This window comes from Crocodylus siamensis, chromosome 1 (assembly GCF_052110815.1).
Source record: "Crocodylus siamensis isolate JL-2025a chromosome 1, ASM5211081v1, whole genome shotgun sequence".
Taxonomy (NCBI): domain Eukaryota; kingdom Metazoa; phylum Chordata; order Crocodylia; family Crocodylidae; genus Crocodylus; species Crocodylus siamensis.
In genome coordinates this window covers 220,691,742-220,717,091 of record NC_143395.1, presented here as the reverse complement: position 1 = coordinate 220,717,091, position 25,350 = coordinate 220,691,742, and the positions used below count along the sequence as shown (strand labels likewise).

Genomic DNA, 25,350 nt, shown 5'->3' with positions numbered 1-25,350 from the left:
GGATCATCCAACCTCCTCTTGAATTTGCCCAAAGTAGGGGCGAGGACCACTTCCCTGGGAAGTTGGTTCCAGATTTTGGCCACCCTAACTGTAAAAAATTGCCTCCTGATCTCTAACCTAAATCTGTTCTCCATCAGCTTATTACCATTGTTCCTCATCACTCCAGGTGGTGCTGGGGAGAAAAGGGCTCTTCCCATTTCTGTTGATCTTCCCTGATGAGTTTGTAGGCAGCCACCGGGTTCCCCCTCAGCCTCCTCTTGCTGAGGCTGAACAGGTTCAGGTCCCTCAGTCTCTCCTCATAGGGCCTGTCCTGCTGCCCTCTCACCAGGCAGGTGGCCCTCTGAACCCTCTCCAGACTGGCCACATCCCTCTTGAAGTGCGGCGCCCAGTACTGGATGCAGTACTCCAACTGCAGCCTGACCAAAGTCGCATAGAGGAGGAGGATCACCTCTCTGGACTGGCTTGAGATGCACCTTTGGATATATGACAAGGTATGGCTGGCCTTGCTGGCTGCGGTCTGGCATTGGCGGCTCATGTTCATCTTGGAGTCAATAATGACTCCAAGATCCCATTCCGCCTCTGTGCTTTCAAGAGGGGAACTCCCCAGCCTGCATGTATGCTGTGGATTCCTTCTCCCATGGTGCAGCACCCTGTATTTGTCTACATTGAACCCCATCCTATTTTCATTTTGTAGTCTGTCTAAATCTATTTGCAGCCTCTCTCTCCCTTCAAGTGTGTCCACTTCGCCCCACATCTTAGTGTCATCAGCAAACTTGGACAGCATGCTTTCCACCCCCTCGTCCAAGTCGCTGATGAAGATGTTAAACAGTGCAGGCCCAAGGACCAAGCTCTGGGGTACCCCACTGCTCGCATCTCACCAGGTTGAGTACAACCCACCCACGGCTACTCTGGGTGAGCCCCGTCAGCCAATTTTTTACCCATCCAACCGTGTAGGCATCAATGCCACAGTCGCTTAATTTATTGATGAGGATGGGGTGAGAGACAGTGTCAAAGGCCTTCTTAAAGTCTAGAAAGACTACGTCCATGGCGACACCATCATCCAAGGATTTAGTCACCTGGTCATAAAAGGCAACCAGGTTGGTCGGGCAGGACCTGCCTTTGATGAACCCATGCTGATTGCCCCTGAGCGTGATCTCCCCTGCTGGCCCCCCACAGATGTGCTTCTTGATGATTCTCTCCAAGATCTTCCCGAATACCGAGGTGAGGCTTATGGGCCTATAGTTACTTGGGTCCTCCTTCCTCCCTTTCTTGAAAATTGGGACCACATTAGCCAGTTTCCAATCCCCTGGCACCTGGCCAGATGACCACGAATGCTCATACAGCTGGGCCAGGGGCTCCACGATGACCCCTGCCAGCTCCCTCAACACCCTTGGGTGGAGGGCATCTGGACCTGCAGATTTAAAAATGTCTAGCCCTTCCAGAAGATCCCTAACTACATCTGTGCTGACTGAAGGCCTGACAGAGCTATCCCCAAGATTGTCCCTACCTCTGGTAGGAGGGATGTCCCAATCCCTGTTCAAGAAAACAGAGGCAAAGAAACTGTTAAAAATACCAGCCTTCTTGTCTGGCGTAGCCACAAGATTACCGTTTGGGTCTTGCAGGAGTCCTACATTGCCTGGTGCCCTCTTCTTGCTCCCAATGTACTTGAAAAAGGACTTTTTGTTGTCCTTAATCCTGGATGCTAGCCTGAGCTCCATCTCTGCCTTGGCCTTCCTAATCGTCCTCCTGCACTCCTGGGCCAAGGAGGAGTACTCCTCCTTGGTGATAGCTCCTCACTTCCACTGGTTGTACACCACCCTTTTAGTCCTCAGGCATTGCTGAATGCCCTTGCTGAGCCAAGGGGGTTTCTGAGCAGTCTTACCCCGCTCGCTTCTCTCAGGGACTGTTACCCTTTGGGCCTGGAGGATTGCCCCCATGAGGTACGACCATCCCTTGTGGACTCCCATCTCCTCTACTTTTTGGGCCCTCAGTGCCTCCCCCCTAGTCTCCTAAGCTCATTGAAGTTGGCCCTTCTGAAGTTAAGGGCATTAAGCCCTTGAAACCCTGCGTTGGATAGTGAAATCCAGCAGGTGATGATTGCTATTGCCAAGGTGGTCAAGGACCTTCAGTCCCTTCACCAGGTCATCCCCCATAGCCAGGACCAGGTCCAGCAAGGTGTTACCCCTAGTGGGGCTGTGCGCTTCCTGGATAAGTGTTCTTCTTGTCCATGCTAAGGGCTATGAAACTGCCCCAGTGGGACGTTCCCAACAGCATACCTCCAGAGTGGGAAGCAGCTCCCACCTTTAATGATGGAAACTGGGAGGGGGGAAAAGAAAACTTGGGCATTGGTCTTCCTCTTCCTGGAAGCTGACCTGTGAGCGAGATGCCCATATCTCTCGTGCTATCAACTTGTCCTTGCTCTTACTTTGCAGTTTCCAATGTCACAAAGAAGATAAAAGTGCAGCTTATAAACCTGAGCATGGCATCCACTTCTTCATCTCCTTCTGCCCTTCATTGGGTGCTTCTTCCCTTCCTGTTGTCCTTGTAATACTGACCTGCCAGGACGAAGTGCACAGAGAAGATACAAGTGGAGGTAAGGACATGAGGAGAGGTGTGGGGGGAGGATGGACAGGGTTGTGGAGCTGATGTGCTCCCTTGTTGGAAGGTACAAACTCTACACCAGACACTGTAACCAGCGTCTGGCCGATATCTGTGGTAACAGCACTGGCAGACATAGCACTAGTAGCAGGCACATGCTTGGAGGGAATACATGCAGGAGGGGTCTTAAATGCTCAGCCCTAGCCTGAGCTGTCCATGTGGCAGCCTAGGGAGAAGAATGATGTGGACAGTCCTTGAAAGCAGATGCCACTGCTCCTGACTGCCTAGCCCCACATCTGTATCATTCCCCCACCCTACAAAGATCATAGTCAGCATAGCAGGGAACAGTACACATAAGTGACTAAACCAGAGCCTTTTTCTCTCTCCCCACAGGACAGACACCACACCTGTGCTGACTGTGGAACAGACATTGCACCTGCCTTCAAGAAAACAGAGTCCAGTCTCTTGGACTGGAGACTTGCTACAGCTACCTGCAGCCTTTGGGGCCAGGTGGCAGTCCTGATTCAAAGTTCCTCCTCCTGCTGCTCAGTTTGCTTTGCTGCTGCTGCCGGTTCTGTTTGCCCATGGCGGTGGGGGAGCTACTGGCTTCCGTGCATCCCTGGCCTGTTTTTTACATACTTGCTCTCTGGCATCCGAAAGGCAAGGAATTCCACCAAGACAAGTTAGTGGACGGAGTTGTGACCAGGGGCACTGGATGCATTTCCTTGCTTAGAATAACTCCATGCTCCAAACTGGTGGGGAATGTTCACTCCATGGCCCCACCTGGAGAAAAGGCTTCCCACATTGGATCCGATCATCAGTCCCTCAAATTCAGGACTCTGGCAGAGTAAGCAAATTTTATATTCTTGTCTTTTAAAATGGCCAATTTTATTTGCTTGCCCATTCTTCCCTGATCTCTTGTAATTCTGTGGATGTGCCAATAAAAGAGATAAAGAAAACTGGTTGGCAATTTACTTGGACCTTTAAAAGGCTTCTATGCCTTTTAGGCACTCTATCATTGTGATATGAGAGGTAAAATTGTTAGGAAGCTGGCTAAGACATGGACAACAGATTGGGAATTAATAAGGGAATTTCTTCATGGCAAAGGGGTACTGAAAGGATGTCATAAGCCTTTATACTAGGAATAGCGATGTTTTTATATATTGTTTTAATACATGAACATGTAATTTATCTCCTCTTGCCCTTCACTGGATGCTTCTATCCTTTATGAACACACATACATGTAATGTAATGTATCAGCTGTTATTTCTCTCTCTATATATGTACACCTATGAAATACACACAGTTTTAAGGAAAAGACCTGGAAAAAGGAAGCAAGTAGAATCTTCACAAGACATAAAAAGTGAGCATAGAAAGAGAAGGAGAATAGTATTAACACTCTTGTAAAAAGAGAGAAGGTGGGCAAGATCCCAGGTCCATAGTGGGTTTCTTACTCAAAGCAGGTGAGAGACCAAAGTCCATCTGAGTGTAGCCCAGGGATCAGGCCACTTGCTCAGCTGGGATGTGAGAGACCTTTCTTCAAGTCTCTGCTCTGCCTGATTAAGAGCATGAGGTTGAACCCAAGGTGTCTCCCACATGCCTAGTGAATGCCCTAACAATTAGGCAATTCTGAGCTGGGTCCGTCTGTCTTGCTCTTATTTTCTTTCAAAAAATTCCAAAAGACTTTGACTTGTTCTTCACTGAAATAAAAACAGAGGTTGAAATCCTGAAATGCTTTGTGAAGTGGGAGCCTGGTTTCTACCCAGTGCAAGCCACAGATAGATAACAAGTGTGATTTAGCACCCTGGAAAAGCTCTCAGATGGATGGAGCCCACAAGCACTCAGGTTGTTTAACCTGAGCAGACAGAAAGAGGAGATGAGACCGAAGTGTATTACATGAGTTGGTACAGACATGGTAGACTGGGAAACTTCTACTTACCCTGTCTCATAATGCAAGAATCAAGGAACATCCATGATGAAAGGTGACAAATGTAAAACTGAGAAAGGAGTTGCACTGTGGAATGCCTCTGGAAAAAAATATCAAGGGCAGAATTTGCAGAAGTAAAAAAGTTAAGACAGTTATATAGAAAACAAGAATATCACGTAATTCCTAATAAGGCACTGAACTAGCTACAAATATTGACCAAAGTATTCTTCAGCTAATTTACTCATTCAGTAATGGTATTAACAGTTGGCAAATCAGTCTACCAGTAACATGCATGCCCACAAATTCTTTTATTGGTCATGCGATTATCCAGGCCGCTGAAGAACCTGCTTTATTAGGCGTTCAGAAATCTTTGAGAATGAATCAGGACTGTATGCTGAACCAAAGTGCATTTCCTTTCTCCTTCCTAACCTACAAGGCATCAATGGGTTCTTAATCAGGTGGTCCTTAAAAAATGGAGATCTGTCTCCATGTAACTCCTCAAGCTGCATTGTCTCCAGAGGATCCCTCAGTGGGGCCTTCTGCCCAACCTGTCTCGCATTTGACTCAAAGGAGCCAGTGGGAGGCTGAAGGCTGTGTCCAAGGGGGCAGTGGTCTTTACATGGAATTGAACTTGCATGGCTGCTTCTGTCTGTTGCAAATGTTAATTGAGAAATATTATCGGTCTGGCCAACGAATAGCATCTCACCTTGTTTATCAATATAACTATGCTTGTTGCTGGGCGAGTCTGGGGCAATCAGTATCTTCCCTGAGCCTGGACTGAGGATTGCAGGGGAAAACACGAGACACTGGTGCTCAGTGACAGCTCTTCCTGAGAGTCAAGAAAAAGGGACTTTAAAGCATTCCCTGAGGTTTTTTTTGACAGTATCAAGCCTTTGGGGGGAAAAAAGTGTCCTGGAAGCGCACATGGGACAGTGGAACCTGATTTTGGATTGTTTGCTGAAGGTGGAGGAAGTATTTGCAATGTTCCCTAGAAGCCATCCCCATGCCTAGGGAGACTCTGGGTTTTACTGACTCTTTGTAAGAGCCAACTTTACCAGTTCAGAAGCTGGGTGGGGGGGGGGAGTTGAAAACAATTCTGCAGGTTTTGTTGTGAATCAAACTCTGGCTTACCCTCTAGTCCCACTCTAAAGGCAGGAAAGCCTAACCAACCACCACTCCTCAAGGAGGAAGTGTTATTCAGGATGAAGGATAAGCACGTGACATCTAAGTGCTTCAAAGACTGTCTCCTGTGCAAGCACAAATGTAGATGTCTTCATCCTGTAGGAAGTGGCCTGGATATCCCTGTCTCAGTGCAACAAGAAATCATTGACAAGAGAAAGAAATGGCTGAACTGCAAGACAACTGGCTTCTTTTCTGAGAAGCCTATGCTGTCCATCTGCACTTCTGGCTATAATACAGTAGGAAGAGACAGGCAGTACTTCCTATTATTGCACTTCCTATTAGAAGGCCATCTTCAGTTGCTTAAAACTTTGCTAAACATTAAGAGTATGGGTTGAAAAGTTCCCTGGCAGGTGCCTGCCTCAGACCCAGTGTGGCTTGCTTTTTAATTACTCAGCAAAAGTGGTTGGAGAAAATAAATATTGTGTGCATCTTTCTGAGTAAGGATAGTTCAGCACCAGAAGAGGTGATCAAGAGAGATTGTGGACTCTCCTTCCTGGGTGGTTTTTAAGAACAGGTTAGACAAACCTGTGTCAAGAATGATTTAGGTATAGTTGATCTTGCTCAGGAGAGGAGGCGGGGGGAGGAAAGAGGGGGAGGGCTGGACTAGATGACCTCTGGAGGACTCTTCCAAGCCTATTGTCTATGATTCTGATTTTGTTTTTATCATATTCAAATTTTGACCCTCAGAAAGACTCTGGCATCTGCCAGTTTGGAGCAGATGTATCAGGACTGTGTCCTGCACTGTCCCTATGAAAATCCTCCCAAGTCTGACAAAGTTGTAGATCCTTAAAAAAAAAAGTCCCAATTTGTTCATGGTGAAAGAAAACTTACTTAATATTTTTGATGTGTCCAGCACAATCACGATGAGGGTTATAATCCGCTCCCCCTCCCCAGAAGAAACCAACCAGTGCATCTTCAGAGCAGGGTTTGCAAAGCATGCAATAAATAAGGCCTGGAGCCACCCACGCTAAACATCCATAAGCTAAACACTGAACAACTGCTTATTAAGTGAACAGGGTTCACTCTGGGCACCATGTAAGGTAGGGCAACCAATAGCAAACACAGCTTATGATCATGCAACCAAAGATTGTTTTAATGAATGCACAAGGGAACTAAAAGCCTTAATTCTGGCTGTGTTAATGTGTGATTACGTAGACTTTGCAATCTTTATCACATTATTTTCAGTTAGGGAGGCATTTTTGCAACCTTATTTATTAAATGGTCAGGGCCAGAAGGGAGTGGCAAGTAAATTTGGGGTAGAAGGCCTATGAAATAGTGTCCTGTTCAGATCCAGTTGTGCAGAATGGACTGGTATGGTATACCTCCATAAACAGTGCAGTGATGGGTCCATATCCAGCACGTGGGACCAAGCCACTTGGCCTAGAAACCAGAACCTCGGGACATAGGATGCAAACTCAAATGAGCAGCTGGTGAGCTTGCTAGTGCCAGCAGGTGTGCCAGGACTTGAAAGTTTAATATCCCTCTTTTCATTGCACACAGACCAGGCTCTCTTCACCTATGTAGAAAGGGGTCAGGCAGCAGTTTGTTGGGTTTTTTATTAAGCTAATTCATGATACATGGATAAAAGGAACTGGGTGGTCAGGGCTTGTGTGCTCTAGATGCAGTTCTTAGCATGGTCCAATCCAGTGGGGACCAACCTTTTTGGCAGATGTGCCACAAATTAGCCCCACACCCTCCCCAAGTGCCCCTTGGCTTGTCTTCCTCTGCTGCTCTGCCTTCCGCTCCCAGGCCTGTGCCCCTGCCTTATCTGCTGCTCTGCTGTTTCCTTCCCTATGCTCCCTCTTTGATTTGCTGCTTTGCTCTTTGCTCCCTGCCCTATCTGCTGCTGCGCCCAATCTGCCTCATGCCACACTCAGAGGCTGCCCGTGCCACTTCTGGCACCTGTGCTGCAGATTGATCACCCCGGGGCCAGTCCATTCAGCTCTTCTCAAACTTGTAAGTACATCTATCAAGAAATATTTGGGAGCTGCTGCCACTGCTATCAGACTGAGGTAAACAAGATACATTTTTGGAAGCTTATTAGGACGCTGCAAAATGTTACCGTGTACCCGATATAGTCCACAACTAAGAGAAAAGCCTTTAAATGAAATGCCTTTGTTCATAGGTGTTTGAACGGGATTATCTAAGCTTTTAGAAGAATACTGAAAATTGTCTAGTGAAGTTCTTAAGACAACCCATCTTGAAACGGTCTTCTGAGAGGTACTGCTGCTTCGTGGCTTGCATATGATACTCAAGAACTGTTGAGTACAGGCAGGATTCTTCAACAAGTTGGGCCCTGAAAGAACAGGCAGCTCCTCAACATGTGTATACCTGCAAACATTTCTGAGACGACCTTTGCGGCTACGTTGAGGGTTATTCAAAACCAGACAGATGGTTAAAGCAACTGACAGAGGATTACCTTCCCCATATGCACACAAGTGGGGAAGCAGGATCTATAGAAGCCAAAGAATAATACATGCAAGTGACTAAACCAGTTTTTTGCTCAAGACTGTATTCTTTTGGTACAAGTAACAAGCTTGCCAGGTTATGATGGCTTTGCCCCAGGTTTTTTAGTTCTATGATCAAGTCACTTTCATTCATGCAGACAAAGACTAAAATTTCTCCCTTGTTTTTGGTGCTCCACCTTTTGAATCTAAAATCTGTCAAACCCCAAGGGTAGTATCCTGTTGACTGCCTCAGTCTAGCCTGGACAAAAAACGAGAGCAGAATTTCCTTGGAGCCTCAAGCTTTTCTTTCCTCCATAGCAAGTGAAATTTAAGCTACTGCTTGTACAGTTCTCTAGTATGATTTGATGGTCTACAAAGGACCCCTCCATCAGTATCCCATGTTGTGCTTTATTATACAGAACATTGTTCATAAGCTTCATAAATCTTTCAAATTATTATATAAAAGCACTGCAAAACATATTCCTTTTATATTTCTTGACACACTGCATCTGTTGTATGGTTAAGTGCTCTTAGTATGTTAAAGGATCAGTCTTGGGAGAGAGTGTAAAGCTTTGTCTACAGCGAAAAGTTACCATGAAGTGAGTGACGTGCAAATTCACTTTGCTGTAAAGCACAAGGTAATTAACTCCACTTGTTGGGCGTGAAGAGCATGCCCACAGTCAGGGCAGAGTAGATAGCACAGTGGTTCTTGACCTTTCCAGCCTCAAGGCCCCCTCCATAACTTGTCTGAATTTTGCAGAACCTCAATTAAAAACACAGAGTTAAGATCTAAATTTAGAAAAGATGTGGAGCTGGAGAGGAGCCCTGAGGCTAAAAGCTGAAAATCAAGTGATCTGGCTGGTGCTGCTTATGGGCAACAGGGGAAGGACCTCACCTTGCTGTGGCCTGATCTCCACTTTCTGCCCCCTGCCAACTCCTGGTCTGTACCTTGGGGCAAGGGCAGTCCCCGCTGCTGAGGCTGTTCCTGCAGGGTCTCACGTGACAGTGACCACCCCAAAGGCCCTCCAGCTAGCCCCGGGACTGTGGGAGGAGTGGAGGGGATGAGAGGGACCACAAAGCAGAGTTCTGTCTGTGTGTCTGCTTATCCTCACACAGCAGAGGGCATTATTGGGAACATGGCGTAATGGCACATGGGCTGACTGGGGGGCAGGAAAAGCAACAGCAGTAGCTGTGGAAGTCCTTAGAGCAGGGATGGGCGAAACGTGGCCTGTGGGCCAGATGTGGTCCACCAGGCCATTCTATCTGGCCCATGGGGCCCCTGAAAGATTTAGAAAATTAGTATTTATCTGCCCCCGGCTGCCTGTCATGTGGCCCTCAATGGCTTGCTAAAACTCAGTAAGCAGACCTCTGCCTGAAATAATTGCCCACCCCTGCCTTAGAGGAAGAGCTGCAGGGGAGCACGGGAGAGGAAAGCATTTACCTCCTGACACAGGGGGAATCTCAGTGCACTTCCATACTTTTGACACCCCTTTGGGAATTGCTGAGCTAACGCCTGCAAGTTCATGCCACAGCATAATTTGCAGCAGCTTCCCCACATAGACAAACCCATACTGACTTAGGTTTCACCAGGTATTCAGACCACAAGTGCCATCATGTGGCCACTTTACAAATCGGACTTGGGTGACATTTTTACGTTCCATTACCACTCATTAAATAACTTATGGGCACTTGTAGCAGGTCTGACACCAGGGTAGCAAAATCAGCCCCTGGCAGCCACCTGGCCCCCACCTTGCTTGTCCCCTTTGGCCTTAGCAGGGTCCCACCCTGTTGTCTCACCTGCCATGCCTTGATGTTATGAGTGGACAGGGAGGCTGCCCCTAGAGGGCAGGGGACTTGGGGTCTTAGGCTTGGGGTCTGGGTGGAGGGCCTCTGGCCTTGGCACTTTTCTCTAGCTGTGCCTTGTCACCTGAGGTCCACCGTACCAGGACCCTGGGCTGCCAGGCCCCAGTTCTAGTCTTGCCTTTTGTGGGCTCTGGGTTCCTCAGCCCCCTTGGTCTCTCCCTTCATGGGCTCTGGGCCCCTTCCAGCCTGCAGGGCCAGACTGCCTCCTTTCCTCAGGCCCTTGGCTTATATGCTCCTCTCTGGGTCATCTGATCCACTACTTCCATCCCAAGCCTGTCAATCACAGGCTACACTGTGCTTGCAGTACCTGGGGTAGGTGGCCATTTGATTAAAAAGCCTCTGCCTTCATCAGTTCCTCCAGGTGTTGGAGCCAGCCAGCTATGCCCCGACTCCCCCTTGCCTCCAGTAATGGGGTAGGAGCCCCATTACAGCGCTTGAGGCCTCATCTTTTCGCCAGATACAGGAACAAAAAGCTAAGGAAGGCTCACAGCAATCTCATAGCAACTCTCTGCACCTAGACAGAAGTCAGATCACACAGGATTCCCAGTTTTGCTGTCTAGTCTCCGTGCAGCTTCTCCTGGACCTCTCCTTTGTAGGAAAGGAACATTTGTGGCAACACAAAGGGACTGTAGCCTCTGTTCCTCCTGCTTCCCTCCCCCTCCATCAAACCTCTTCCTCCTGCTGCTAGACTCGGACCTCAAGACCAGGAGCAACAATCCCCACCTCTGCCAGTATCATGATTAAAAAGAGCACAGAGGACAAGACACAGGAAGAACTTGTAAACAGAGAAAATGCGACTCAGTGAGATGCTGGCTGAAGCTTCTGGGTAGTTTCCCTCCTATTCATTTGGATGCTTTGTCACTGTTATACCTCCTGTTCCCACGAGTGGAGTTACACAGCCCAAGCCCCAGTGCAGCAGTAGCACATTAAGTAATCCTTTAGGACCTGACATTTTTTATGAGGTCAGATGCTTTTCAAACCACCTCTGTTGCTAGCTACTAATTTCAGCCTCAATTGTGCTGCTTGATTTCTCAGGCAGGTAGACAGTGCCTTTTCTCTGGCTCTTAGACACTGGGACATATGCTCTTTTGCCCACTGGAAAGAAAGGTTTAAGTATTAAAATAGACTGCCACTGCAGTGCTTTGGTGTTATTAAACAGTTTTATTTACATCATGCTCCTCTGAAACATGCACAGCCTGCACTCTGGGTCTAAGCTAGTGGCTGACTTTGTGGAAGAGCTGAGCACCTGTCCTTCCCAGAAGCTGGACTTTGGTCACCTGCCCGAGACCCAGAAAGACAGCATTCGGGAAAAACGCAATCCATGGACACTTTGCAATCCCACGTTTTAAATACTGATTCCAAGCCCTACTGACACTCACAGCCCCAACTGCAGGGCCAGTGCGCTTGCTGAGCTCCCAAGTGCTGCCAGCCTATACTGGAGTCCTCCTTATGTGTCCTCTGTGGATATAGGCAAGGGGCCATGTCTCAGGCTGAGTGTCCTCTTGCTGTTCAGATAGGATAAGACTGTATGTTCTGCCTCCTGGATATTGAGACTTGTCAGAATCGGGCGAGGTCCCACCTGAGACATAAATTCCACCTCCATGCCCAGGAATCTTCTCAGCTGCAGTGTAACTGGATGGAGAAAGAATACAATCAGTAGTTATGCAAAGAAGAGCTCACATCCCACCCCTGCACTTAGCATTAGACTGGGGTAGTGGTGTGGTCCCCATCAGCCATGAAGGACAGGAATGGCAGGAAGATGGCAGAATAAAGAGAGCACGTAGGCCAGGACATGGATGCCAATCCTCCAGATCTGTGGAGAAGTGCTTTCTTATGGTGTCCATAGCAAGCACTTGGACATTACTCATTCAACTGGCACACTGGAATACACAGCTAATCCCACCAGCCTGACTTAGACCAGGGAAGATATCCCTGAAAGATGTCATCTGCAACAGCACAGCAGCCCTCGCTGAATCACTCGTGCCCCTCACTGCAGTACAGCACCATGTGGCATCATGCCAAAGCACTGGAGTAGGCACCAATGGGTAGGAGAGATCACCCCTGCAGTCTGACATCCCTTTCCACTGAGCAGCATTGGAAACCAGACTGATTGTTTGCAGATCACGACAGGCCAAGCTGCTAGCACTCTCAAGAGCGCCCCCACTCAGCATTATGCACTCTACAATCCTGCTGGGGGACTGCGATCCAGGCTTGGTGGCTGAAGACTTCTGGTCTGTATGCTCCCTTTCTCCCAAGCAGTGAAGCTGCTCCTTCCTTCCTCAGCCACACATCATTGGTCTGACGGCACTCACCAGGCTGAGGAATCTTTGAGGGCTTCCTGTCAAGGCTGAAAGTTAGCAGAATGGGCCGGCAAGCAACAGGGCTCCTACACAAGCTCCTCAGGTACCAGACAAGAAGATCATCAGGCTCCTCCACACACTGAGGAAGGAATCAACCCCATCAGAGCTCCAGGAAAGCAAAGCAGAGAGGTACCTGGGAACCAGGGACTCTCCTTGGGCCCCATGGAGGCTCAGACCCAGGACTGGGGCCGTTGCCAGGACAAGGCACTCACTGCAGTCCCAGCACTAGTTCCCCCAAGCTGGATGGAAATGCTGCCCTGGCTTTGCACACAGCTCTGGACAGCTTCCCACTCTGCAGAGTTTAGGCCTAAGGCTGCCGCCACCTGCTGGTTCCTGCACTGCACCAGGGCCTCACCGGTTCCATCTTCCACCAGGATCCTGCAGGCCAGGAGAGATGGACAAAGGTAACTGCACATGGACAACCCCTGCTGCTGCACTAGGGAACTGCACTGGAGGGGTGGGAGTGGGGCAGGGCAGGGAAGGAGGACAATTTATGCCTGAAAGAATGGGGGACAGACTGAACTCTCCCCTGCTGTTCTGCCCTACATCCCCTGTTCCCAACCAGCCTCTGCTGGGTCAGTCCCTGCTCCTGTAGTATGGCTACCTCTGCCCTTTCCCCACCTCTTCCTACTCTTCTGCCCCTTTCCCTCCCCCAGCACTTACCGAGCACTGGCTTGACTCACTCCTGTGTATGATGGACAGGGTGGGCTCTGTCGGGTGCATCTCCCCTAAGGAGGAGGAGCAGCAGTTAGAGCTGGGGAGGGGCAGGCAGGTGAGGGATGAGGATGAACCTGTTCCCCTGCATGCAAAGGCTGAAAAGGGCTGGTTCACTGCAGTCCCAAGAACTAATCTCAAGGACAGCTCAGCTGGGACTCAGCATCTGAGAGAAAAGAGACTGCCCTTGAAATCCAGCCTCTCCCCTGAGGTTCCCTCTGGCTCAGATGTAAGAGCAGGGTCCATGCAGGGAGGGCCATGTGCTGGGAAGCTGCAGGTCCTCTCCTGCTCAGCCCACCTAGATCACCCAACACCCTGCCAGGTATGGAGGGCAGGCCAGTAGCAGAGCCACAAATATTTCTCTGTGGGCCATTCTCTACAGCCACTGATGAGGCAGCTCTAGAACTGGGAAAAATCAGAACAGGTCAGTTTCTGCCACGTGCTGTTACTGCCATCATCAAATGCTAATGAGCAGAGGGGAAATGCAGTGAGCCAGCCGCAATGGAATCCTTAAGCCCCCTCCTCCCCGCCCCCCAAGCCCCATAGGCTTCTCCCCCACCATCCCTTGGGTACCTCTCTGAAGATGCTGCAGCAGAGGGAGCAGATCCAGTGCAGGGACAGTGCTAAGACATGGGAGAGATGGCAGAAAACCTGGGCGTGGGACAGGCTGCAGGGCTGAAGTAGCAGGCTAGACAAGAGCACGAGCTGGGGGGATGAGGCTGGACCCTTGGGGCTAGACACAAGAAAGCAAATGACTCATGGTTAAGAGGAGCTGACATGGGGAAGGGAAGAAAGGTCACAGAGCCCAAACTCACCTGAGAGGAAGAAGCACGCCGGGGACTGGCAGAGCTATGATGCGGATGCAGCTGGAGGCAACGTAGATGCAATACACATTGTGGAATCTACAGGGTAAGGAAGGAACTGTCAGGGTCAGCCTAGGACGGCACTGCTTGAGCTTCCTGAGGTGTGGAGGGGTGTGGTTTAGGGGCATGGGCCTGGCAGCTGGCCAGGAGGTGAGGAAGAAAGAAGTGCTTTAGTTTCTGCATTAGGGAGACATAATGGCAGGTCAAGAAGACAGGGACAAAGATCCAGGGCCTGGCTAGTGGAATCCAGACTGAGATGACAGATCAAAAGAGACTGCTGAGGAAGAAAGCAGTAGGAAAGGTGAGAGGAATCAGGGTCTGGGTTCAGCTCAAGAGCTAGAAGTACCTGGAGATTTTGCGCTCCAGGTTCTGGAAGAGGATCTTGGCCCCAGGCAGCAAGCCCCGCAGATGTTTCAGAAAGGTGGTGGTAATGTAAACATTGAGCACGAAGGAGGAGCCAGGAGCAGCGATGACGCTTAGCTTCACATTGTAGTCCGAGGGCAGGAGGCTTTCTGAGTAGGCAGATGGGTTGAGGACAAGCTGCTTGCTGGCTGCCCCAGCTCACCACCCAACTTGCTAGTTGGGGACAGTGTGCCCCAGCCCCAGGCATGCAGAAAGATGCAGTGCCTTCTCTGAGACATGCCCAGGCTTCCCAACTCATCTCTGGGGGCAGTCACGCCCTCACCTTTGTGGCCTTGGGTGTTGGAAGATGCAGACTGTCTCTCGTACTTGATAGGTATACATGAGGCCCTTTCCACTATCTCACCACAGAAAGAGACAAGGGAACCTGTAAACCTGGGAGCAGAGGAAAGCAAGGTTTTGTCTTACTGTGCAGAGCAGATAAAGGGGCTCATTTGGAGGCACCAGTTGCTGGAAGTAAAGTACAGTGCCACAACTTTCACCCAGGCTTAGTTATTCCAGGGCTCCCTGCACTATCAAGGGTTTCATCACAGCTATAACTGTGACATTAAGTATGCAGCATGCACTTTGTCCCATGTTTGCACTTGTTGTGCTTGCATGTGCTTGTCCATGTTGCCTGTGATACCATCTAGCCTAGGGAGTGGTCAGGATGTGACAGCAGATGAAGTGAAAGGAGGAGTTTGGCTGAACATGAGAAGGGAGAGGCAGGTGCTTTGTGCAGGGGAGTCCTGTGCTGGGGAGGGGTCACTGCGTTCAGCAACTGCGCTTTCTCTTCCTTTCACCAAGGGCCTGTCCAACCCAGACATACATTACCCCTTCTTCCCTCTAGGTTTTCAGTATGTGGGAAGCCTAAAGGATCTATTTCTCACCCAGAGCTTTCCTGGACACAGGGATGTCCTGAAACCATCTCTGGCAAGAGCAGCACATCTGAAGGTCAAGACAGGGTGGGAAGGACGTCCCAGAGCCCAGCCCCATGTGAACCATATCCCAGCCCCTTCCCATTAAACTCTAGGGGACAGCTGCGGGCTCCAGGCATCACAAGATGGCAGCCGTCACAGCTGGATGGAAGCTCCGAGGGGGCTTAGTTCCATACAGCTGTCAACCACATCAGGGAGACTGGGTAGCCAGGCTGGTATTCTGCAGGTTTATAGTTTCATAGTTTCTAGAGTCGGAAGGGACCTGAGCAGGTCATCGAGTCCGACCCCCTGCCACGAGTACTGGGGTCAAATGACCCCGGCAAGGTGTACATCCAGCCTCCAGGTTGCAGTACACTGGGCTACCACTGGGGACTCATGACAGTGTGGTACAAGGCAGACAACATGGGATACAGGCACTGTGATCTCTCCCATGTCTCAGAGAAGAGTTTCCTGCATGTGCTTCCAGCTGCTTCTATTCTGCCTTCTCTAGATCCAACAGAGGGGAGTGGTTTCTGGGCTAGAGAGGGGAAATGGTGGGGTGGATCAGATGGGTGGAAAGGGAACCCTAAAAAAAAAAAAGTGTATACTTGTATCTGTACTGAAGTATGAGTACAGGAAAAAGGAATACCCTTCCAGCCCAACTGCATCACATCTGAGAAGGCTGAAGTCAGCTGTTCTGTCCCTTCTCCCTATCCCTACCACCAAGAGGTATTAGGCAGGGATCTTAGGCACCGATTACATGCCCATGGGACTGGCAGATTTCTGGATTCTGTTTTGCAGTTATGTCCCTCATGATCCTGTTACACTTAATATATTAGACAAGATCACAGCCCTGGATGATACTTGCATGTAAAGGAGAATTCCTAAGATAACCCACTGGCCAAGCACAGCTGGAACTCATGCTGATGCTTTTCCTCATCTCTCAGCAGAAGGGAACTTAACACAGCAGAGTAAAGGCCAACATACCTGGGGTTGAATAGATCTGGGATGGAGGAGACTCTCTGCCCCATGCTTAGTAGCACTGACCCTGGCACCAGCTAGAAATGGAAGGGAGACAGACTCAGTGGGATTATTTGCAGCCACTGCTTGCCAGAGCAACCTGGACCAGATCTGCCTAAAGCCTTGCAACTGTATGCCGCTTCAAGCTCAAATAGCACAGTGCTGTGGCAGGCTGAGAGGCTACTACTGCCCCCTGCATCAGACTTGGGCTTGGGGGTTGCATCCTTCTTACTTCTGTGTGAAGTGCAAGCCCAGCACTGCCCTAGTGCAGCCCACAAGGGCGGCTGAACAGCCAAGGAAAAGTCATGTATAATCTCTTGCCAGATCTTCAGGGAAGGCCTCTATCATAGAAACCTTAAGGTAACGGGGTGCTGCATACCTGGGGGTAAGCCAGACAGGAGATCCAGGTTTCATGCTGTAGGTGCCAAGTATCTGGGACAGGCAGACAGGAGGGGCAGCATGACTGGTCCAGGACCCTCTCTGGCACTGGTGGGAGACAGAGCTGCTTGAACACGCCCAAGTCCTGCAAGAAGAGCAGCACAGCAGACTAGTCAGAGGTGACCTGAAAAGGAAAGAATCAGCAGGGCATTGACAGACTACTTGCATACAGCCTTCTTGTCAATATAGAGCTGGAGCAGAGCAATCCAGAGGCTGAGAAGAGGTAACAGTAAGAGACTGAAACCCAGACTATGCTTAGTCAAGGCTGGAAGCCCTTGCCAGTCAGGATCAGGGCTGGATCAGGGCTGGAGCATGACAAAGAAAAGCACCATGCTCTGGTGCTCTGTCACCCAAAAAACCAGATGTGTTACTCATTACTAACATAACAGTGAGTGTAGCAGGGTCTCTACTTCCCTCTCCCCTAGCAGAGAAGACATTAATGCATTTCTCATACCTCTCATGGGTGTGGGTAAAGACTTTCAACTGCAGGGAAAGTCCCTGGAGAGTCAGAGTGGTAGGCAGTTCAGCTAGTGATAGAAATATTGGATGGGGTGAAGAACAAGTTCTAGAGAAGCAGTGCTACACTGTGGCTGGGGGCTCTGGAAGGTCAGCGCCACCACCCCCCCCTTACCGTGCAGTGGGGCACAACAATCTGGTACAGCCCATTGGGGTGCAGGACTGGAAACCATCGGCTTGATTTCCCCATGAAGAGCAGCAGCACCTGGCATGGGATGAGGGGACAAGTTGGTGAGGGAGGGTGGTCGGAAAGGTAAAGTGCACTATGGTGACAGTGGACAGGAGCATAGGAAAGCACCAGCCCATCAAGGTGCGGAGGGGTTGGAAGAGAGAAGGTAGAGTGCCCTGCACACAAAGTGCTGGGCTAGGAAGGGCCTTTAAGGAGTGTGATCTGGAGAAAGGCAGGTGGAGAAGGAAGGCAATATGGAGCTCCACCAGCAGGTTGGAGGGAGTCAAAAACACTTGTGAACTTCCTGGTCAAGCCAGGCCCGCTCCCTCCACTTGGGGACTGGGCTCCCCACAACCCTCTCATGCAGGACTAGGGTCACACCCTTGTTAGGAGGGCCACCCCCAAGCCTCCCCTTCCCCACCCCACTCCATGCCTTACTCTCTGCTGTGTCTCACTGCCCTCCATGTGGTCAGTGGTCTGCTCCAGCTCTGGCAAGCTCCTGATTTCTCTGGGATTTGCCCATAGCCAAGGTTTGCCCATCCACACCGCAGTGGCCTGGAAGCTAGGCTGCAGCTCCTGTTTCTCTTCATGTCCTTCCCCTGATGGCATGTAGTTGCGGGGCATGAGCCCCTCTTTCTGGGTGACCAGGAAAAGACGAGACACGCAGCTGGCTCTGCTAGTGCTGCCTGGGTCTCTTGCACAATATTCTTTGCTGCTGGTTCCTGCCTCAGTCCCCTCCAATTTTGGCACCTTTGCATCTGGCGAGTCTAGCTCAACTTTTGGGTTACCATGATTCTTCCTCCCCAGACAGGGACTGCCCCTGCTTGCAGGTCGCTCCCCAGTTAATGGTTTTGGATGGCTGAGAATCTGCGCATCTTCAAAGTAGAACTGCACGTATAGACTGCAACAAAAGCGGGGGCATCATCTCTTGATACCTGGAGTGATAGTAATCCAAACAGGGCAGCTTTCTGGGACGGGGACTTTTAGCTGGAGGCCCAGACAAGCAACAGATGCTAAGGAAGGTAGCAGGAGGGTATGAGTAGAGACAGCTGGAACTTGCTGGCCATGGCAAACTACACAGAGTGGAGATGGTGGGTTTGTCTCCAATACAGAGGAAACCTTACCCACCCCATCAGCAGCACAAGAGAACTGCCCAGGCACAAGTTTAGCAGCTTTGTAAAAATTAGATAGCTGTTGCCCTGCAGAGGGATTCACCACCCAAGAGCAGAATGCACAGCCCCAACACCATTTCTGCTCTGCTTCTGACAGGGATGGGAGGAAAGCAGCAGGAGCCTCTCTACACAGCAGCCACTGGTGACATGAATGCCATATGGTCAAGAACTCTGTGCAGGTGTATATGCTTGTGCACATGCATGCATACATACACAGGGAAGGGATAGGGTTGGTCTCATATAAGGAAACTTGGGGGAATGAGAGAGGCTGATACCACAGGAGGAAAGAGGAAAATCCAGGATGTTAAACAGCATCTAGGGAATTTTCCATCATGTTATAAGGAAAATGCCCGAGCTTGCAGGGTAGAGGTGGACATGCACTTCAATTATGCTTGGGCTGAAGGGGTGAAGAGGGCCCAGACTGGTTGTACAGGAAGTTGTGTGAGTTGATGGGTTCTGGGACTGCTTCCACACTGGGCTCTACCTAGGGAGATGCTTCCCTCCATGCAGTTTTGGGCTGCTCAAACTCACAGACCCCCATGCACACAGCCCCAGGAACATGACCTTTTGGCCCAGGCCCAAGCTAGGGGACTTGTAACTCCTTTGCTCCCCTGTCCAAAGGCTAAAGCCTTCTGCTCTAGGAAAACTTGCCTTGTTTTCTTCTCCCTCACATGCTCTAAATTCAGCAGCTGCTCCCAGGAGGGAAAATCACTTTGAACGAACATCTCCACAACAAGCTGGTAGGTTTCCACCTGCAGAAGCGACCCTGCAAATAACAGAGAAGGAGGGTAAAAAAGCAAACTCAGTGTCCCTGCTCCCAAATCCACTGGACAAAGCAGTGACAAAGTTCAAAACCCCTTGTGGCTGCTGGCAAAGCAGCAAGATTCCAGGATCCCCAAATGGGGCTAAGTGGGCCATACCTATGAGCGCTGTGTCTGCGAAGGGGCTGCCATCCCTGCGACATATCACACAGGGGAGCACACTACTATGGTCTTGCAGCTGAAGGGAGCTGCTCTTGGAGGAGACTCTCAGCACCCCTAGCAACACCTGCAAGGGAAAGGAAGTTGTGAAGACCATCAGACAGTCCCCAGATAGGAAGGATGCTGATCAAAATGTCCCTGAGAGACCATTTATAAACCTCATGAAAGAAGCCTTCCAATACCTGGAAGGCTACTATAAAGAAGAAGAGGGAGAACAACCATTCTCCCTCACTGCAGACGTGACAATACAAAGCTGGGAAGTTGTGGACTCTCCCACATTGGAGGTTTTCAGGAAGAAACTGGATAAACTGTAGCCAGGTATGACTTAGGAATAGCAATGCCTGCAGTGTTCTGTGAAGAGCAACAGTTGGAAAGCCCAGGAGATCCCTCTTCCTCCCCACAACACACCTCAGAGATTTCCTAGAGTACTGCTTGGAGACCATGAGAAATGCTCTGCAGCACAAAGCAGATGTAAATAAAAGAGGACCAAGCTCAGTAGTGGAAAAAGGAAGCAGAACCCCACAACACTGAAAGAAGATTAAAGCAGCTTGAATATATGTTTAGGGAGAGGTGGGGGGAAACAAGATGAGAGAAAAGAGGGCTCTGACTCTCCAGGCAGGATGTGTAATTTGTGGAGTTGCATTTCTGGTCCTAAGGGTGTAATAGAGTGGAAGATATTTGGTTGTCCCAGGCTTTTGGACTTTGCTGGTTGCCATATGAGTACAGGAAGTAATTTTGTCCCCTCCCTTTGTTACAGACATCAGGAAGCACTGGGTGTTGGCTGCAATCTAGGCTGGACATTTTGAGTTGAGTGCACGGATGCTCCTGCTGGGAACTGGTTCCTGGCTAGATCTTTCTCCTCCACTCAAGAGTCAGACTGATTGCCACATTAGGGATCAGTAAGTAACTACTCCACAGTCAGACTGGTACAGATTGCAAGGGATTTTTGTTCCTCTAGCAGTAGGCATGGTCCTCTTCCTTGGATCTCCTAAACATATTTTAAACAACCTCCTTCTTGTCCTTGCATTGATAAAATGTCAACAGTGTCCTCACCTCCTTGCTTTACTTGTGGCAAGTTGAAGAGATTTTGATTTTCTCTTTTGTTTCAGGCATTGTGCCTGGCAGTTGTGTGTGAGAGAGCTTGTTCTCAAAGTATTTAAGAACAAGTTAAGGTAAACACTTGCCTAAAATGGATTAGGCAGCGTTGATCCTGCCTTGTGCAAGGGGTTGGATTAGATGACCTTCTGAGGTCCCTTTCAGCCCTACTGTTCTGATTCTACCTCCTAAGATTCTCTACATCACAGGTAAGAAAAGCAGGGTTCTCTCCTGCTGGTGGTATCCATAGGTCAGAGGAGTGAAGAGGAGCCCACACCCATCCCAGACAGGCCTCATGGGGCGAGAGAAGGGGAGATCTTGTAGACCACAGAGTAGAAAGAATTTGGGACTCACCATTCGGGGCTGGAAGCTCTCTGCAGAGAATGTACTGTAGGACCAGGCTAGTCTGCAATTCAGCTCCTGGGTGTTCATGTGCTGGGCATCAAGGGGCGACAGCAATTGGGATGGGCAAAAGGTTTCCAAGCTCTTCTGCTCAGCCACAGAGCACAGCAGAGAGAGAGCTGGGGCCTGGCATGGAGGCTCCAGGGGCTGATACTAAGGGATACAAAAAGCAAGAAAGATCCGAGCCTCCTCCCTTCATATATATATCTAGATATATCTATCTATAGCATCTATATATAGACAGGAGCACAAGTAGTGGGGCTCACCTGATGCAGGGGACACTCATGAATTTCTCCTAGGATCTCACTATATATATTTCTGGCCTGGTTCTCGGAAGGCACCACAGCATCCAGGAGGGGAACAAGAAACTTCTCAGCTATTCCTGGGCTTTGGTGCTTGGAAAACAGCAACAGCTGCCGGCGCCCAAAGAAAGAGCTAAATCTAACAGGAGGAAAGTCAGGAGAGAGACTGAAAGCAAAAACACTGTTTAAAACAAGACTGCACAAGAAATGAACAAAAATGAAGTCTGTAACTAGCATCACCAGAGAGACATGCATGTTTTGTATATTACATGGGGCCAGATGAAGACTGCTTTCTAAGAATTGCTGCTGGCAGGTTTCTGTTTAGGGTGTTTTAGGTAACTGTTTACATCTGTGTTTTTAATGTGTGGGCTAACAGCTGAGGATGTCTGGGCATAAAGTATTCAAGTAACCTTAAGTATTCCAGAACAAAACAATGCTGTGTTACATTGCTCAGGAGTAAGTCCTAGAAACAAACCTAAAACCCCATCAGGAGGGGACAACAGAGCAACTGGGGAGGGAGAACTTCATTAGGAACCACTTGAGACATCAGCAAATAAGTGGAAGTGTGTGGGAAGGGGGCAGGGATTTGTCCAGGAGAGACATGAGCAGCCCATACAGCCACATTTCTCAATGAAGGTGGTGAAAAGCTATCCTTACCTCTGCTCCAACATCTCTATTAGGCTCACCACCCACAGGTAGAGCGGCAGGCTGAGGTTATAGCGGAAAAGCAGCTCTAAGTAGAGATTTCCTGAGGAGGCTACAGGCTGGTGGAAGGTGCTGAGCCTTGAAAAATCCTTGAGGAGTACAGTACTGTGCAAGCAGGCACCAAGCACAATGGAATGGAACGAGCCCAGGGGCTTCTGCAGAAGGTGGATATCTCGAAGCTGAAAGATCACAGAATCATAGAAAATTATGGTTGGAAGGACCTCAGGAGGTCATCTAGTTCAACCCCCTGCTCAAAGCAGAACCATCCCCAACTAGTTAATTCCAACCAGGGCTTTGAAAAGCCAGGCCTTAAAAACCTCCAAAGATACTATACAGTACTTAACAGAGAGGTGGCAGCCATGCTACTCCCCTCCCAAATGCTCACTCATCATATACAAAGCCTTTCATTTCCCCACAGCATTTACCATCAACTCCAGGAGCCCACCATGGACCTGGCACCAAGTAGACAGGAATGAGAGGATCAGATAGCTGTGTATGTTATACTGCCCAGGAGTCAACCCTAGAGGCAAACCCTGGGCAGCCAGCCAATCTCACAAGTCAGACCCTGGTTTTACTTGCTTCAGTGCCACCTACAAGTCAACAAAAAGATTTGACACCCCTCTTCCTTTACACCAAGCCTACTCCATACATCGCTAATGCACAGGCCCTGGGTCTCAGCCATTCGTTTTTTCCCCACAAACTCCATGTCCCTGCCCCATCATCTCACCTCCACACGTGCTCCTGGTCGGAGACCACGGGCAAAGTACAAGACCTGTTGGTAAGCAAGGCACAGGCAGACCTTATTATCTAGCTCATAGAGGCCAGCCTGAGCATTTAGTACTTGGGTGATGGTTCCCTGGAACAAGAATAAGGAGGAAAGCAGTGAGTTTACAAAAAGCCCGACAGTACAGAGGGGGCTGGACTCCTGGGGAAATAAGAGCCCACAGTGCAAAGGGAGTTCATGGGCCCCTCTTGAAGGATGGGGTCCCCAAGAGCAAGAAAGGGTGATGATGGGGGACAACTCCCTACCACATATGACAGGATCTTGGATTCTTTGGTCAATACTGGCCTCTTGTCCTCATATCTCAGCTCCAGGAGGCTGCTGAGGTGCACAGAGGCCTGGGGACACACTGGCTGAATTGGGCCTTCCTGCCAGCCACCATCCAGTGGCTGTTCCTTTACTTGTTCTGCATGGTAGGGCCGGAGGCATGAGGAGAAGCTGGTGACAAATACTTTATGCCCAGACATCTTCAGGCCAGACATGCTCAGTGCTGTCAGCACATAGCCATGGCCCAGCTTCAGCACATGATGCCAGGCAAGCTGGGCAGGTTTCTAGAACAAAAAAAACACAGGCAATATGAGCACACCTGGCATGAGAAAAGAACATGTCCTATACCCAGCATATTCCCTAGAACCCAGCCCACCACCCTCTCTGTTCTCAGGGCTCTGTGACACTCCAGCACAAACTCACAAAAGTATTCTGGAGCACTGCACCTGAATAGCATCCTGCTTTTTTTCAGAATGGTAGTCTTGCTTGTGCATTGCTTGACCAAGATGGGAACAAGCGGACAACTCCTATGGCATGGGCTGACTACCATCAGTACAAAGATTCATGTGGCAAGGTGTGAGCCGAGCCCCAAGGACTTACCTGCACCAGCACAGGGACACAAGCATCTGAGGTAAAGCACTTCAGGAAGAGGAAGAAGAATGTCTTGTGGTGGATACAGAGGAGGGAGCTGAGTCTGGCTAGCTCACCCGCCACGTTCAGCTTTGTTCTCTTCCGACATGGAACCCTGGGGAAGTTGGGGTAGAGGGAGAGGAAGACAAGAGAAGGAAGCAGAACTTAGAACTACGCCAAAAATAAAACCAAAGCACGTGCATAGCAAAGCATATACTGGTCATGGAAAGAAAGGGTAAGCCATGGTAGTGAGAGCCCTTCCCTTCCCTACAGGAAGGGGATGAGATTTTTCCAAAAAGGAGATTAGGCTACTTTAAATTAACTGGAGTCATTTGTTGCATACTCTAAATGGCTCTAAAAGCTTGGCTCCAACACCTTGGAGTAGCAGATCTCAGATGAATGACCCCAAATGCACCCAAACAATGATGGGGCTACAGCAAGCTGATTTTTCTTAAATAACTTCCCATTGAGGCAACTACAGAAACAAAACTCCAACACAAGAGGAACGCATATAAACTGCACAAGGTCTATGTTGTACAATGGAAATGACATACAGCAACAAATTAATGGATTCTGGGAACAACATCATGATTTATATGCATATAAAAATTATATTCAATAATATTAACCAATATTCCAAGACTCTGGCTACAGACTCTGGCTTTCTGACTGCTGACTTTTGTCTTCTGCAAGGGTCAGAAGTGGAATCCATATTTTTAAATAGTTATTCTTCTCTGATCTTTTTTCTAATGATCCAAGCTGATGGAACAGTTTCTTCATCATCAGAATGTCCCATATTTTAGCACATCACATTTTCAGTGGGTGTGTGGAGAGGGAGGAGGTTGTGATTCCTTTTGCGGTTGAGTGATACATAATTTAGCAGGTAATAACAGAAGGGATATCAGCTTTTCATCCCACACAAAGTAAACTCCCTTTACTGGGGTATTCAGTAAACAAACCATCAAATCCAAAGGGATGGCATCACTTACCACAATAATTATTATTTTGGTCACTCCCTCCATAGAATATTGGGCTGCAGGGCACAGACACCGCATATGGAAAAAGGAGGCTTTTCCTCCACAACCTCTCCAGCATGATGTATTACCATTGAAAAAATACAATCTTGGAAATATTTATATTTTATACAAGTTTTCTTTGTGTAAAACACATGTTCTATTGATAATCCTATTCCCATATTTCTCTACATCACCCCAACTCAAGTCTCCTTGCCAAACTGTCATTGACTTGAGTTCCTATCCATCCTTTCCTCTATTAAAATTACACACATTTTGGACATTATTGTTTTCTTGAACCTACAGATTTGAATCTACATATATGAATTGCTCTAAGGGGGTAACTGGTCTAATGACTGCTTTGCTAAATTTATCTATCATCCCTAATGTGAAGATACTGGAAAAAAGGGACTCTTACTCCGTTAGGTTTATCAAAGATTTCTTGACATATTCTCCACGAAAAAAAGCTGGACTTTTGGGTAATATCTACCTGGACCCATACAGAGTTGTATGCTTGATATATGTTCTAGAAGGGAATTCTTTATTCACCTCTTTTAACAAAGGCAATTAATGGGGAGAGGTGACAGGAA

General features: G+C 49.0%; 2 protein-coding genes across 4 annotated transcripts in view; one reads left to right on the top strand and one right to left on the bottom strand.

Annotated features, from left to right (window-relative positions):
* Positions 1-3,557, top strand: part of VTCN1 (V-set domain containing T cell activation inhibitor 1) — a 29,838-nt gene extending 26,281 nt beyond the window's left edge. The window contains exons 5-6 of the mRNA XM_090057386.1: positions 2,433-2,593; positions 2,992-3,557. Of these exons, the coding sequence (XP_089913512.1) occupies positions 2,433-2,548 (116 nt within the window). The 3' untranslated portion in view covers positions 2,549-2,593; positions 2,992-3,557. The remainder of the gene's footprint in view (positions 1-2,432; positions 2,594-2,991) is intronic.
* Positions 3,558-8,224: 4,667 nt separating this feature from the next.
* CTC1 (CST telomere replication complex component 1) overlaps positions 8,225-25,350 on the bottom strand; it is a 30,701-nt gene continuing 13,575 nt past the window's right edge. The window contains exons 3-22 of one of the 3 annotated variants that reach the window (XM_090057359.1): positions 23,718-23,862; positions 23,099-23,401; positions 22,797-22,925; positions 22,022-22,248; positions 21,329-21,503; positions 21,015-21,215; positions 19,506-19,632; positions 19,237-19,351; positions 17,852-18,314; positions 17,360-17,449; positions 16,670-16,813; positions 16,258-16,328; positions 14,640-14,749; positions 14,301-14,466; positions 13,907-13,993; positions 13,665-13,824; positions 13,041-13,105; positions 12,590-12,755; positions 12,330-12,456; positions 8,225-11,649 (exon numbers count right to left, since the gene is read on the bottom strand). In XM_090057359.1, coding sequence (XP_089913485.1) covers positions 11,465-11,649; positions 12,330-12,456; positions 12,590-12,755; positions 13,041-13,105; positions 13,665-13,824; positions 13,907-13,993; positions 14,301-14,466; positions 14,640-14,749; positions 16,258-16,328; positions 16,670-16,813; positions 17,360-17,449; positions 17,852-18,314; positions 19,237-19,351; positions 19,506-19,632; positions 21,015-21,215; positions 21,329-21,503; positions 22,022-22,248; positions 22,797-22,925; positions 23,099-23,401; positions 23,718-23,862 — 3,256 coding nt within the window. In that variant the 3' untranslated portion in view covers positions 8,225-11,464. Of the gene's footprint in view, positions 11,650-12,329; positions 12,457-12,510; positions 12,756-13,040; positions 13,106-13,664; positions 13,825-13,906; positions 13,994-14,300; positions 14,467-14,639; positions 14,750-16,257; positions 16,329-16,669; positions 16,814-17,359; positions 17,450-17,851; positions 18,315-19,236; positions 19,352-19,505; positions 19,633-21,014; positions 21,216-21,328; positions 21,504-22,021; positions 22,249-22,796; positions 22,926-23,098; positions 23,402-23,717; positions 23,863-25,350 lie in introns of all 3 variants that reach the window. The other 2 variants (XM_090057343.1, XM_090057351.1) reach the window with 2 other exon arrangements.